General features: G+C 51.0%; 1 protein-coding gene across 2 annotated transcripts in view; it reads right to left on the reverse strand.

The window, feature by feature from the left end:
* DAGLB (diacylglycerol lipase beta) overlaps positions 1 to 13,749 on the reverse strand; it is a 30,536-nt gene extending 16,787 nt beyond the window's left edge. The window contains exons 1-8 of one of the 2 annotated variants that reach the window (XM_047714117.1): positions 13,543 to 13,749; positions 11,539 to 11,690; positions 5,621 to 5,792; positions 4,283 to 4,541; positions 2,808 to 2,930; positions 2,006 to 2,133; positions 969 to 1,095; positions 593 to 676 (exon numbers count right to left, since the gene is read on the reverse strand). In XM_047714117.1, coding sequence (XP_047570073.1) covers positions 593 to 676; positions 969 to 1,095; positions 2,006 to 2,133; positions 2,808 to 2,930; positions 4,283 to 4,541; positions 5,621 to 5,792; positions 11,539 to 11,690; positions 13,543 to 13,637 — 1,140 coding nt within the window. In that variant the 5' untranslated portion in view covers positions 13,638 to 13,749. The remainder of the gene's footprint in view (positions 1 to 592; positions 677 to 968; positions 1,096 to 2,005; positions 2,134 to 2,807; positions 2,931 to 4,282; positions 4,542 to 5,620; positions 5,793 to 11,538; positions 11,691 to 13,542) is intronic. The other variant, XM_047714118.1, reaches the window with a different exon arrangement.
* Positions 13,750 to 14,767: the final 1,018 nt, after the last annotated feature.

Consider the following 14,767-nt stretch of genomic DNA (forward strand, 5'->3'; position numbering starts at 1 on the left):
AGCATCTGCTTTCCTCGGTGCCTCTGGCAGAGCCCTGGGCAGGTGCGGAGTCCTGGCCAACACCCAGAGCGGCAGGCCCTGGCTGCAGGAGGCCGAGAGCTCCTACTGTGGTGTCTCACTACACTTTCTGGGTCAGTGGGCAAGTGAGGATCAGGAAACGAGACTGAGGAATGGCCAAGAACAGACCAGAGAGCACGACACAGGAAGAACGCAGCAGCCGCCCACTCATCTGCACCGGGCAGGGAAGGCGGGGGTGGGCAGGCGGGACACGGCTCGCTGGCAGGGCAACAGGGCTACACAGCAGGCCCTGCGGCCCTGGTGAGTCGGGGGCGCCTCTGGAGGAAGTCCTCCACTGAGGAACCCAGGCCTGCCGCTCTGTTTCTGACGCTTCTCAGTGAAAAGAACAGAATCCAATCAATTCTCCAAAGGCAGCACGTTAACAGCCCTGGGTAGGCTTCTCCACTTTCTATCCTGGTCTTTTCTGCTACACCTGCTGCTCTAACTGATGAGGACTCTATCCCCTGTTCCAGCAAATGTGGGTCTCCTGGCACCCCACCCCTCGTCCCGGGGCCTCGAGCACGGTGCTCCTTACCTGCAGAGACATGGTTCCTCTCACTGCTACCACGACAGATTCCTTCCTGTGGTCCAGAGCCACTAAAAAGGGAAGCTCATAGACCTGAGGGTGAGGGAAAGAAGCATGAGTTCTGGAGAGTGAGAGCGTGCAGCTACGGGGCCGAGTTGCCCAGCCCAGCGTCTCTAACAGCTGGGCAGTGGCGCTGTTCTCCCACAGAAGGTGGGCTGCCTAGAACCCAGGGCAGTATCTCTACAAAGACTTCTGACTCCATCTCGCATTAAGTCCATGTGTGTGTGTGTGCACGCGTTTTCTGGGGGAGGTAATTTATAACTTCCGCCACACTCTCAAAGGACCCCAGGACCCCAGAGCAGTGACGAGGCGCCATTGTACCGACCTTGTCATGAAAGCTTATGTGAATGAAATCCCTGTACTGCAGGCCCGTCGTGTGCAGGATGGAGCCGAAGTGGCAGTGCAGCTGGTCGCCGCCGACCAGGTCGTAGTCCGTCGTCCTGCTTCTACAACTAAACACACGGCAAACGTGTCAGTTATGGTACTGAGCAGGGAGCATCACCCCCACTGTCCCGTCCCTCCAGCACACATGAGAACCAGAGTTCACTATGCTCAGCACTTACTCTGGCTCCCGAATAATGGCCTTTACCATTTCTGGGCACACCTGTTACTAGAGTTCTGACTTCTGGAGTCGTGTTCGTGTTTTACATAACCAAAAAATAAATTATATTAAGAAGCGGAGAGACTCTCAAATCTCCAGGAATAGGGCAAACTGGCATCTTGTTTGCTGATACGACGGAGCAAGAAGTACGCAATGTTGCTTCTGGGGAATTCCTGCCGAAGATATGTAACTTGACTCTAATCCGGAAGAGACCATCGAATACAAACTGAGAGCCATTCACAAAATACCTAGGCTACCACGCAATGCAATGTCAGCCTCACACAAGACGTAAAACAAGGAGGAACTGTGCCAGATAGACACCAAGTGTGATGCGTAAGCTTCACGTGGAGGAAACCTTACTCTGGAGGCCACTCCTGGGACAAGCATGAAACCGTGACTCCAGAACCTAAGTGAGCTCTTGCTTAACGCTAGCTATGCTGGCGCAGAAGCGTCCTGAGCACGTGCAGAAGGTCCTCGTTCTCAGGAAACGGGGCCCGAGCGGCAGGGGGTAAGGGGCGCGCCCTCTGCTGCTGGAGCTTCAGCAGAGCAACGGTGACACAGCACATGTGACCACACTGAGTCACAACTGGTGGTTCTAGATAAAGGATCGATGGGTGTTCCTGGTACCGCGCTTGCGGTTTTGAAATATTTCACAACAGAACATTTTTGGAAAGGGGCAACGGGATTATTTTTAGAAAGTACAGCGAGGGCTCCGAGGGGCACTGAGCAGCATGACCGCGGGGCCGGGCACGCCCACCCACCAGTCCCCGCCAATCTTGCAGAGCCCGGTGAAGGGGTTCCGGTAGACGTAGAGGGGCCACCCGTAGGCCGCTGCTGCAAACTGCATGTAATGGTGACAGTTGGCTAACTCGGTGTCCAAATCAGCTTCCTGGAAGAGAAGAACAACAGAGCCCATCACAGTCAGGACCGACGGAGATCATAACCTGAACTCCAACTCCTGATGACGCCCCTTTCTTTCCTCGTTGAATAGACCTCAGGGGTCTTCCACAGGGAAAACTTGTCCTGGAACACGGACAAAGAAAGACCCTGGTTTTACAGGACTGCAGCCAGGACGGTGGACGTCAACAGCAAGAACCCCTACTATAACTCCTGCGGCCCCTGCTGGAACAAGCCAGTGACGGAGCACGAGGCACGTGAGGACAGCAGAGCGCCAGGCCCCTGTGTGAGGTGCAGAGAACGACACCCACCCACGTGCAACCTCCTTCAGAAGCCAACACCTGCGGCAGGAAAACTCCTCCAGCAAAACCCAACTGTTTCTGCTCCCTCGGCCCAGAGAAGAGAGCAAACGCACACGGGGGAATCAGGCCCATCCCAGAAAGGACTTTTGCTGTACAGATTTCAACAATTTCCTAAAAGAAAATGCTTTAAAAATACAATGGACGGTGAAGCGGCCAGGAAGCGACCGCAACCGGGACAAGCCACACACCACATTCCAAGCCAACGGTCCTGAATTCGCTGCTGGCCAGTTTGTTTTGTTTTTTTTGAAGGTGTATGAATAGGAGTAAATGTCGAAACCTGACAACCCAACAGGAAGGGGCTTACCTGGGGGGGTCCTGGGGAATGGCTGATCACCTCATCTGGCTCCTGGCTGTTCCTGATATTGTCCTGTTGCTGATGGAGAAGGGTGAGGCCCGCCGCAATGTCGCTGGGCACCAGGTCTGTGTCCTGGATGAAAACAGTGGCTTGTCGCACAACTCAGCAGGGATGGCCTGTGAGTTCCTTAAAAGTCAGTTTATTTTTTACAGTTCACACACACGCACACACACAGTTACATGTAAAGATGTTCCTTAAGAGTATTTTCCTTTCAAGACTCCATCTGTGTGTGAGCTTGATTTTTACAATCCTGCACTCAGACAAATCCACGGGAGAACAGAGAAATGCTGCTGGACTCTTATTTTCAAATTTCATTTCAAGCTAATGTAGCTACTTAACTCAGTTCACAGCTTTTGTATAGTTGGGAGCAAATGGATAAGGAAGTTCACCATCTTTGTACTAAATGGCCAATTTTAGCCCAAATTTAGACTCTTGCTCAAAATGCCGTGGTTCTGTTCCAAGAGTCCCTGGTAGAGATTTAAGAGGCTGAGCTTAGACTCTGTGGCTACAGCAAGCCTCCAAAAGAACCTCAGACAAGGAAAGCAGCAGGGGGAGATCTCCTTTGCCCGCCTTCACCTTGTCCTTCAGGCGGGATCTGGAGCAGCAGGAATCCTAGGCTGCCTCCAGCCACTTCCAGTCCGCAAGGAAGCACCAGGCACTGGCCACTCGGCCTGAGCCACCGGTTCTTCCAACTGTCTTAGGCCCAGACCAGAGCACTCCTTGAAGGTTAGTTTAGGAAGAAACACTTCTCCAGTCCCTGGATGTAGGCAGCCGCCTGGGGCCAACCTACAGACCAGCCCTGGGCCCCATGGATGCAGACACCACAGAGAGGCAAGGAGGGACCAGCAGTCATGCAGGACGTCATGAGAACTCCTCTCCCTTCCCAGGTCTCAACACTGAACACAACAGCTCCCCAGAGAACATTACTGGAAAATGCTGGGTGTGGAAGAAAACGAGTGTTCCCGAATCACTGAAGAAACCGCTCTAGAATGAAGACACCTGCCCACCTGGTAGTAACATACTCAAACTCTCCTTCAGGAGTAGAGTCATCTATCACGTCTATCACGCTATGAAGTAGCAGACGGGGCCCGACAGCTCCCTGGACACACGGCACCGCCCGCACCTGACGCCTGCAGAGGGGACCAGCTGGCAAATCCGCCCCACAACATGCAGGTTCCATCACAGAGCTCCTTAAAAATGAACTAAGAGTCCCGACAGTGTAACAAACAGGTGGCCACACCAGGACGCACCAGCCAGGGAGATGGGTCCGCGAGCGCAGGGCCCCGCACCAACACCCCCCGACCCCGCCACGCCACGCCACAGAGCACACGTGTGCAAGAGGACTTTGGCATGAACAGAGTATTCATGTTAACATGAGACGTTTACTGAGGAGAAAGAGACGAAAGCAGACCCCTTCAGCTTACTGAAAAGTAGGTTGAGAAAAGCTCTGCCGTACTCGAAAAAGCTACTCGAGTATGGTCGTCCTTCCCGATGCAACAGCACAGCAGCTTGATTCTGGTTTCCCACACGCTCGTCGCTGCTGTCTTGAGGCCATTAAGTAGCTGGCTGGACTCACGACTATCCAGGTGGTTGGGGCCAGCGGAGGGATATGGAGCCATTTTCCCCCCAAGGGGGTCAAAGACGATGATGATGGTGACCACGGTGGAGACGATGATAACCCAGCTGCAAAACAGAGAGAGAAGGCGTGAGGACCCTGGGTCCCATGTCCAGATGCGGCTCTCCCAGAACCAGGTGGAGGTGAGCCACTTGTTTTTTCCAGAAAGTTCTTTATAGGCCTGTGGCTGACCCTGGTCCCACAGAAGTCAGAGCCTTAGAAGTGAAGACCACAAAAGAGAAAAGGAGGTGCCTGGTAGGCAGAGTTGCAGCCTGGACACGGAAGTAGCTGGAACCTGTTCTCCATGGTCCACTGGCCATGACCCAGGCCATGTTTGGTAAAACCCAAAGAACTTTGCCACACGTGAGATACTCTGATGGGTTTTTCATTCATACATTCATGGCACAATGTGCCAGACATCATGGTTCACGAACACGTGCACAGGAAAATGCACCTCTGTGCAGGGACTCTGCTGCCCCTGCATGTGCGGCGTGGGAAGGGCAGCGTCAGCATGAGTCTCCACCAGGGGAAGTAACTAGATCCTTCCTAAGACTGCGAGCCTGGAGACTGGGAAAACCCAATCCCATCCATTAGTCCCTCACAATTCCTGACACTGTTGTTTCTTCTCATTCCGCCTTTAGTTTTTGCCCTTGATTTGGTCTTTGGGTTTTCTTCTTTCTAATAACATAAAGAGTGGAATAGAGAAGAACAAGAACCAGCAAGAAAAAAAAATGTTATCAATAAATGTATTAACGGGAGATAAATTATTCCTTACATATAAATACATGTCTCGGTTTTTATGATTTACTCAAAAAGGTCCAATTTCAGGGCACCTGGGTGGCTTAGTTGTTAAGCATCAGCCTTCAGCTCAGGTCATGATCCCAGGGTTCTGGAATCAAGCACCACATCGGGCTCCCTACTCAGCAGAGGGCCTGCTTCTCCCTCTCCCTCTGCTGAGAGGTCTGCTGCTCTACTTGTGCTCTCTCTGTCAAATAAATAAAATCTTAAAAAAAAAAAGTCCAATTTCTAACAATTTGAGGAAGCCCGCATGACATTGGGCTATCTGCAGTGACTCAGAAAGGTCTGTTTCCTTACATCTCAAATGCATCTGAGACAAGAAACTGAAAGAGAAGATGGAAGACCTCACCTGATGACAACGGTGGCAATGATGCCATTCACCACCGTCTTGTCACACTGAACGTCGTCTGCTATCCAGGCAGCCCCCAGAGAAGCCCAGACCATCTCTGGCAGAAAGAGCGCCAGGCGGAGGTAAAGCAGCTTGGACATAGATTTCCGTGGTCCAGGATTACAGATGGTTCCTAAAACACAAAAGATACTCAAACTGGGCACCTGGCTTCCTCGGAGACTTCCTTTCCACAGAAACAGAGGGCGGAGAGCATCTGTTACTACTGTAGATGGTTTCTACTCTCAATTGGAAATCAGTGCCGAAGGCTGAGAGCAAGTGACCAAGTGAGGGGTAGAAATAGGACAAAAAGCCTCAGATTCATTTCCTATACTTACGAGGGTCTCAAGAGACTTCAGGGTTCTAACTGGGATGGCCATACAATCATTGCCCAAGCTGGGGCACTTCTGAGAGAGGAAGGAGGGGCTACGAATAATTATGCTGGGACATCGAGCACAAAACAGAACTGTCCCGGGCCAGCAGAGATACACAGTCACCCGACTCTAGAAAATAACTCCGCCATCTGCTCGAGATGTATGGTGTTCAGGCACCACGTGAAACACTTAACACCCATTATTCTGTAATCCTCACAGCTCTGAAGATAGTTACTGCCCCATCTTACAAATGAGGAAACTGAGGCTAAGAGAGCTTAGTAACTACTTTCTAAAACATAACCCAAGAGGTGCCTGGGTGATAGGTTGATTAAGCCTCTGATTCTTGATTTCCGCTCAGGTTATGATCTCAGGGTCGTGAGACAGAGCCCTACATATGGCTCTGTGCTCAGCGGGGAGTCTCCCTGAGATTCTCTCTCTCCCTCTCTCTCTGCCCCTTCCTCCACTCTGTCAAATAAATACACAAAATCTTAACAACAACAACAACAACAAAACCCCCACAATCCAGGTCTGCATGGTCCCGGCTCTCCAGTTCACCAGGGTCCGCACTCTTGGAAAGTGAACAATTCTGACGCGCGGGAACACTTGAAGAAACCCAACACATAGACGCAACCTTTTCACCGTGTGTCTCCCACAAACCCAAGTGGCCCACTGAGGTCCGTGCGCTTTAATTCTCCATGTAAAACCTCAGCTCTCTCCCTCTGGGAAAAGGTGTGATAAGTACTAACTGAAGCGACACAAAAATGCCAAATGATTAAAACAAAAACAGTGGAAAAAAAAACAAAAACCCAAAACCATGAGTGAAGACAATCTTAAGATTTAAAGAATGATCTGGTGAGGAAACAGCTTTTTTTTTTTTTTTTAAGATTTTATTTATTTATTTGACAGAGAGAGATCACAAGTAGGCAGAGAGGCAGGCAGAGAGAGAGGAGGAAGCAGGCTCCTTGCTGAGCAGAGAGCCCGATGCGGGGCTCGATCCCAGGACCCCGGGATCATGACCTGAGCCGAAGGCAGAGGCTTTAACCCACTGAGCCATCCAGGTGCCCCGAGGAAACAGTTGTTATGTTCCAAGAATCACCTTCCATTAGACTGGGTAACTAATTAGACTCATGTTCTAAAGTTTCTGTTTGGCACAAAGACAAAATATAAGGTAACCAAAACAACTCTCTCTCCCCGAGGGACTAAGGGTGCGGGCCTAACACCCCCCCGCCCTGCCTGGAGCCTGCTGCGACCAGCCGACCAGGGGCAGCAGGGAACTCCGGCTGGGCCGGCCCCCAGCAGCACCCACAGCGCCCGGCCCGGCACTCCGCCAGTCCGTGCATGAAATACAGTCGTAAATAAGGAAGCAGAAAATGGAGTTCTAAGATTCCAAAAAGAAATCAAGATACTGAAAAAAACCTCCTTTATCCAGTCAAACCCACCGATGAAAACATAATTATTTACTTAGATAAGAGATCTTCCTCTCAAGGCAAGGAGGGCCCGGCGAGGACCTGCTGCTCCCAGGGTGCTGGGATGCGGAGGCCCCATGACCGCCGAGCAGAACCTCCTCACAGAACGGACTGCAGCGCCGCCTGGGGCTTCACCGCACAGAGCCACTCGTGCGAAGATCACAGAACACAGGCCCGTGTCACAGCATCTGGGCTTCAACAGCTCTACACACTGCCCCGACCTTCCCCAGCGGGAGACGAGCACGGAGGTGACGCAAGGAAACGGCCCAGAACCCACATCGAACACAGCAAACGGCACACCCTGGAGGCTGAGGGTGCTCTGCCGTGAAAACAGGGTAGTCATGAGGCTGGACCTTCCTTAACTAAGCCTCCCCCATGGTAGGAACAGAAGGATTTCACCAGGGCGATTCTCAGGTCAACACCAGAAACCGCAGCATCGAGCTTCTCCCCAGCTACGCTGCACCGATGACTGATGACCGGGAGAGAGAGGAGCGAACTGCCTCAGTGTCTTGGATCAAGATGACCGAACCCCACTGGTCCCACATGTGCCCCCTGCAGCTTGGGGTGTCTCTCCGAGAAAGTAAGACCAGCCCAAAGCTACGTAAACATGGCCCTCCAGCATGAGCGACAGGTTAATTACTGAGACGCCTCACGGAACAAAAGGGGCAACAGAAGTTACCCACGTATCAAGAATAAAATTAACAAGGACGCCTAGGTGGCTCAGTGAGTTAAGCACTGACTTTTGATTTTGACTCAGATCATGATCTCAAGGCTGGCACTTAAACTAAGGTGATTTATAAAATATTGCTTTTAGTTCAGTTATGGCCCCTCTCGCCACAAGTAACAAAAGTTGAAAAACAGGAAAGACCCAGGACATGCCCTGACTCGGGGACTGAAGTGCAGCGCTGGGACAGGCATCCCGGCTCTCTGGCTTCTCACGACTCTGCCCTCCTGTGTGTCAGCTCGTCCTGGCTGTGAGTGGAGATACACCAGGAATTCAGCAGCTCCTCCCTCCACAGAATCACCAGCCTGAAAACACTGTATTACTTCTGTGTCTTTCCTCAAGGATCAAGACTCCCCAGAACCTTCCAGAAAATTCCCGAGTTTCACTGGCTCCAACTGGGTCGCATGTCCGTTCCGGAACCAGTCACTGACATGGGAGCATCATTCCTGAGCTGGGTGGAGAGCTGGCTTCTCTGACACACTTACTTCATATGTGAGGGATGGGGGACGTCCCAAATAAAACTGGGTTGTTTGGAAGAGGCTTCCAGACAGGCAACCCGCCCATAACACAGACTGCTAGCACAGAACGCCTAAGGTACACCATCGGATGTGTTCTGAGCTCTGACCGTGAGTGTGAGACGGTGCAGGCCTTAGGCAAGTGCTGAAGGGGAGGAGCCTAAGCAAACACGACCATCCACCACGGTGTACATGCCCTGACACCACCAAAGATGTCTGAAGAAAAAATACTCAAGGGAAAAAAAGCTCACATTCCTGCTTCAGATCTGAACACTGAGTCTCCTAACCAGAACAGGACATGAACAGAAAGGGCCAAGAAATGAGATGATGCCACAGATGAAGTGACACCAACCCAAATACTTCACCTTGCAGAAACTCAGACTTCAGGAAAGGCTCCATAGCGCTGGGGCACGTGGCTGGCTAAGCTGGTTAGGCGACCGACTCTTGGTTTCAGCTCAGATCATAATCTCAGGGTCGTGAGATCAACCCCTGCACCGGGCTCCACACTCAGTGCGGAGTTTGCTTGAGGTTCTCTCTTTCCCTCTGCGAACCCCCACCCACACGCTCTAAGAAACAACAAAAACACAACATTGAAACCACAACTCCATGGTGCTAAAGCCACAGAGCAGGGACTGACACAGAACAGAATGGGGACCTTCTTTGCTCTAGACATTCATGCACGCATTCATGTTTTCACGGGCATGCTCAAATACACAGCGCTTTCTTTTCCGTACATGTCTCTTTAAGTGGGCACATGCCACACCTCTTAGACATTTTTAAAACCCTGTGGTCTTTCTCATGAAATACTCAGCCACTAACATTTCTCCATCACTCCCCACAAGCTACCCCTATCTTTTCAGTTTCAGTTGGTCATTCACCGCCGAGATCACGACTCTGCTGCCCAGTGTTATCAGCTATTGCCTCCCAGTGCTTTCATCATCATCTGGAATGTGTGAGCCTGCCTCCCCCAGCCCCACTCAAGCAATGATGAAACGTGCTGGAGGGGAGCGTGTCATTTAGCCCTGCCTCTGACCGCCGAGTTTTTAGTTTCTAATGCACCACAGTGCTCAGCTCCTCCTATGAACCTGATAGGAGGTTCATACAGGGAAGGCTCCCAACATTTTCAGCAAAGTAACTGCAAAAACTGTAACATGGAGAAAAAATTATCATTAAGAATAGATGGAGGGGGGCGCCTGGGTGGCTCAGTAGGTTAAGCCTCTGCCTTCGGCTCAGGTCATGATCTCGGGGTCCTGGGATTGAGCCCCACATCGGGCTCTCTGTCAGCAGGGAGCCTGCTTCCCCCTCTCTCTCTGCCTGCCTCTCTGCCTACTTGTGATCTCTCTGTCAAATAAATAAAATCTTTAAAAAAAAAAAAAAAAAAAAAGAATAGATGGAGGGCGCCTGGGTGGTTCAGTCGTTAAGCATCTGCCTTTAGCTCAGGTCATGATCTCAGGGTCCTGGTATCGAGCCCCACATTATATTCCTTGCTTGGCAGGAAGCCCGTTTCTCCCTCTTCTACTCCCCCTGCTTGTGTTCCCTCTCTCACTGTCTTTATGTCAAATAAATAAATGAAATCTTAAAAAATAAAAACAGATGGAACTGTTACTGAACTGAACATTAATAAAAAAGGACAAATAACTCAACTTAAAATGGGGGAGGGGCACTGGAGGTGGTTCAGTGGGTTAAAGCCTCTGCCTTCGGCTCAGGTCATGATCCAAGGGTCCTGGGATCGAGCCCCACATCGGGCTCTCTGCTTGGCAGGGAGCCTGCTTCCCCCCCCTCTCTCTACCTACTTGTGATCTCCGTCTGTCAAATAATAAAATCTTAAAAACAAACAAAAACAGGGAAAGGATCTGAGTAGACACATCATAGATAAACGAATGGCCAGTAAGCTACGAGAGGATGCTCACCAAGAACTGCAAATCACCACCTCAGAGAGATCCACCAGAAAGGTTGGCTAGGATCGGAAAGTCAGACAAAGGTAAGCGCTGCTGACAATGGGGAGGAACCGAAACTCTTTATAAACTGAAAGAAATGGTGTAGTTGCTTGGACTCCAGTCTGGCAGCTCCCCAGAAGGTTAAACATGGGGTTACCACATGATCTGGCCATTCCATGCCTAGGCACACATCCAAGAGAAATTAAAACCTCTGTCTGTACAAAAACACCTATGTGAACGTTCGCAGCAGCTTTATCTGGAATAGCCCCAAAGTGTTAATAATCCAAATGTCCACCGACTGACAAATGGGTAAGTAAAATGTGGCAAACCAGTCGACGTAATTTTTTTAAAATTTTGATTTGAGAGAGAGAGAGAGAGAGAGAGAGGGCATGAGTGCCCAGGAGCATGGGTGGGCAGAGGGAGAGGGAGGCTCCACACTAGGCAGGGAGCCTGATGTGGGGCTGGATCCCAGCATGCTCAGCCGACTGAGCCAATATTATTCAGTCATAAGAAGAATGAAGAGTTGACACACACTAAAAGATGAATGAACCCAGAAAACATGCTAAGTTTAAGAGGCCAGAACCAACGGCCACATAGTGGATGACTCCACCTGTTTGACCCAGAACAGGCAGATCTACAGACAAAGTAGGTCAGCAGATGGCTAGAGCTGAGGAAATTGGGGGAAAATGAGGAGTGATTGCTAATAGGCATAGGATTTCTTTTTGGGGGTGAGGAGAATGTACTAAGATTGTGTGAAGGCTGCAAAACTCTGGGAATATACTAAAAATCACGGTCTTGGATGCTTCCGATGGGTGAATTGTACAGTACACGAATTATATCTCAAAAAGGAAAAGGCTACCCTTTACCTTTCATGCTGACACATGTGATGGCGGCCACTGTACATATAATAATTGCTAGGAGAACAAGAAGAACGATCAAGTAACTGCTGAGCAGGGCGCCACCTGTACAGTCCAGCTTCCCTCGATGCATGAGATACAAAGTCAAAATGCCAATCCACCTGCCGAGAGATAGGGAGGGTCAGAAATGGAAACCAAGGGACTACATTATAAAACATTACAGAGGGCGCCTGGGTGGTTCAGCCATTGGGAGGGGTCTGCCTTCAGCTCAGGTCGTGATCTCTGGTATCGAGCCCTGAGTCGGGCTCCCTGTTCAGCAGGAGGCCTGCTTTTCCCTCTCTCACTCCCCTGCATGTTCCCTCTCTCGCCGTGTCTCTGTCAAATAATTAAATAAAATCTACTAAAAAATTTTTTTTTAAATTACAGGAAGAAATAAAAGGAGTTAATATTTTTTTAAAAATTTTAATTAAATTTTTTAAAAAAGAGTTAATTTCCCAAGGCAAGGTGAAGTGTGCTTTGGAATACAATTTTCTCCAATAAAAGATCTACTAAGAAAAATAATAAAAGATCTACTAAGTCAATTAAAGAGTGTGACTTTTTTTAAGCCAATTTTTATTTATTTTTTAGATTTTATTTATTTGACAGAGAGATCACAAGCAGACAGAGGCAGCCGGGGAGAGAGAGAGAGGGAAAGCAGGCTCCCCGCCGAGCAGAGAACCCGACATGGGGCTCGATCCCAGGACCCCGAGATCATGACCTGAGCGGAAGGCAGAGGCTTAACCCACTGAGCCACCCAGGTGCCCCTAAAGCCAATTTTTAAAAAAATGAGTTTTATACTTCCTGTGCTTACATGATCGTTCCTAATTCTATGCCTGCTCTCATAGCAAAGAGGCACTTAATGCCATAAGCAGGCAACTATAATGCGGGCTGATGAAAAACAGCTACCCTATCATGACTCAGAAATACACAAGTGTAAACCAAAAAAAGGCAGGCTTGCTAAAATATTAACAAGATATGTTTATTTCTGGGGTTTTAACAAGGAACTGACAATCACACACTGTCATCAGCTGTGTGTAATGCCAAAAAACCCGGAGGTGGTAAATTAAGATATGCCAAGACGTTCCACAGGGAACACTGATAATCTTGCAAGACCGCGTACTGCAGACTTAGTATCTTTCATAATTCAGTGCGGAACAAGGAAAGACAGCACCAAAGGACTGTATTTCAGGAAATGGCTGAGCAGCGCTGGCAAGAACACTGTATGAAGGATTCAAGCCCAGGTGTGGAACTGGGACTAGAGAACATTTTATGCTTTTGACAGTTTTGTGATATGAGGACTTTGGGTCTGGAAATAACAATGGGAAATAACCTCAGACAGACTCGGCTATGAAAACTATGGAACTACTGAGAAGCCGCTTCCAGGATTTCACGTTTTTATATTCCTTTCCCCTCAAGAATGCACTCTTCGATTACAGTGGTGCTGTATTTATTCCCTGCTCAGCCCCTCTGGGAGCAGACTTGAGGAGCCCAATTCCACTTCCCATCGGTTGCAGACTTTGTGCCAGGCTTGGCTGCTCCTCAGGGAATTCAGTTCTGGAACAACAAGCAGGCTACTATTTCCCATCCTTTCCTCGGGTTGACCCTGCATGCCCTGCGTTTCCATGCCGAGCGCCGTAATAATGCCAAGTGGCTGCTTCTAGCTCCAGGAAGCTGATCCCGAAGGGCACGGCCTTTGGTCCATAACCACGTCCCGGAGGCTCCCGGAGCCAGGCCTCCGCGCCGCACGCGACAGGGGCCGACCTGGGGGTCCCCAGACCCGGCCTCAGTGTGCCCTCCCAGAAGTGGGCAGAACGGCTGCACGCACGTCCTCGGAAGCTTCGCGCGGTGGAGAGTCCCAGACGAGGGAACGTGGGCTCCGCGTCCGCGCGCACAAACCCGGCGACACTGCCGCTCCTCGCGGGCGGCTGAAACCCGCTCCCTCCGAGCCCCGGCCGCCCAGCCCGCCGTCCTTACCACACCACTCGCAGGGACAGCTCGAAGAACCCCGGGAAGACCAGGTCGTCGCTGGCAATGGCCCAGCGCCGACCGAAAAGCACCATCCCGGGCATGGCGGAGGCCCTGCTGCCCGGCCTCGGGCCGGGCCGCCGCGCGCCTGTGGCCACTCGGTGCCCCGAACCCTCCCGGATCCAACGCCAAACTGACTGCGACTTAGCGCAGGCGCGTGCGAGGGTCAGGCCCGACGCACGCGCACTGAGCCCCGCGCCGCCGCTGGACCCTCCGCGCCTGCGCAGAGACGCTGACCCGGATGGCGCTAATCAGCGTGGTGGTTGTTTTGTGTGTGTGCGAGGTCCTTTCTGATATTCCAGTTCTGTAGATAAGGACTCTTCGGGGCCCGGAGGAATGAACATCCCAGAGATCCACGGGTGGTGATGGCCGATCTGGGGCTCCTTCCAGGTCAGGAGTGCCGCGTAAGGCCGCCTCTCCAGGGTCTGAAACCACCCAGCAGCTGGGCTGGGGCGTGGGGAGGAGCCTTATCCTCTAAGCGTAAGGCACTGAGTACTTAGCACCTGCACTCTGCCCCAGCCCAGTCCGAGACTCCTTCGTGCCTGCGCGGGTCTCCCCACTGCGCTCCGTCATTCTGCCCTGCTTCTCTCCAGCCCTCACCCCGCCCCATCCATCCCCCAGTGCATTTCCCCTGCGGCAGCCTGAACAACCTGGTTGAACCGTCAAGAGCAGCCCCAACCTCCGCTTAGGATCTTGCAAGTCTGCACTTTTGTGCATGAGATTGACTGGGTTACCATTCTGTCTCTCCACCCCACTGCCTGCCGCCACCCCCCACCCCGCAAATATATCAAGCTCATTCTCACCCCAGGACTTTTACATTGTTTCCTTGGCCAGGGATGTTCCTCTCCAGTTATTTCCATGTCTCTGTCTCAGGTCATTCAGGGCTTAGCTCAAGTTGCAAAGAGGCTTTCCTTCGCCACCTTATCTGAACAGCACACCCACCAGTTCCCATTCCCTCCCCTGGCTTCAGTTCTCCTCCTGATACTTAATCACTCCCTGACATTGTAGCATGTTTATTACCACTTTCCTTCCACCTTAGAGTGTAAATTGCACGAACAACTTACCTTGTCCGTCTTGTTCACTGCTATGCACATAATAGAGCAAATTACAGGCACATATTAAATACTTGATGAATGAATAAACAAACTGAATATCAAGGTTTTCTTTTTTTTAA

This window comes from Lutra lutra, chromosome 18 (genome assembly GCF_902655055.1).
Source record: "Lutra lutra chromosome 18, mLutLut1.2, whole genome shotgun sequence".
NCBI lineage: Eukaryota > Metazoa > Chordata > Mammalia > Carnivora > Mustelidae > Lutra > Lutra lutra.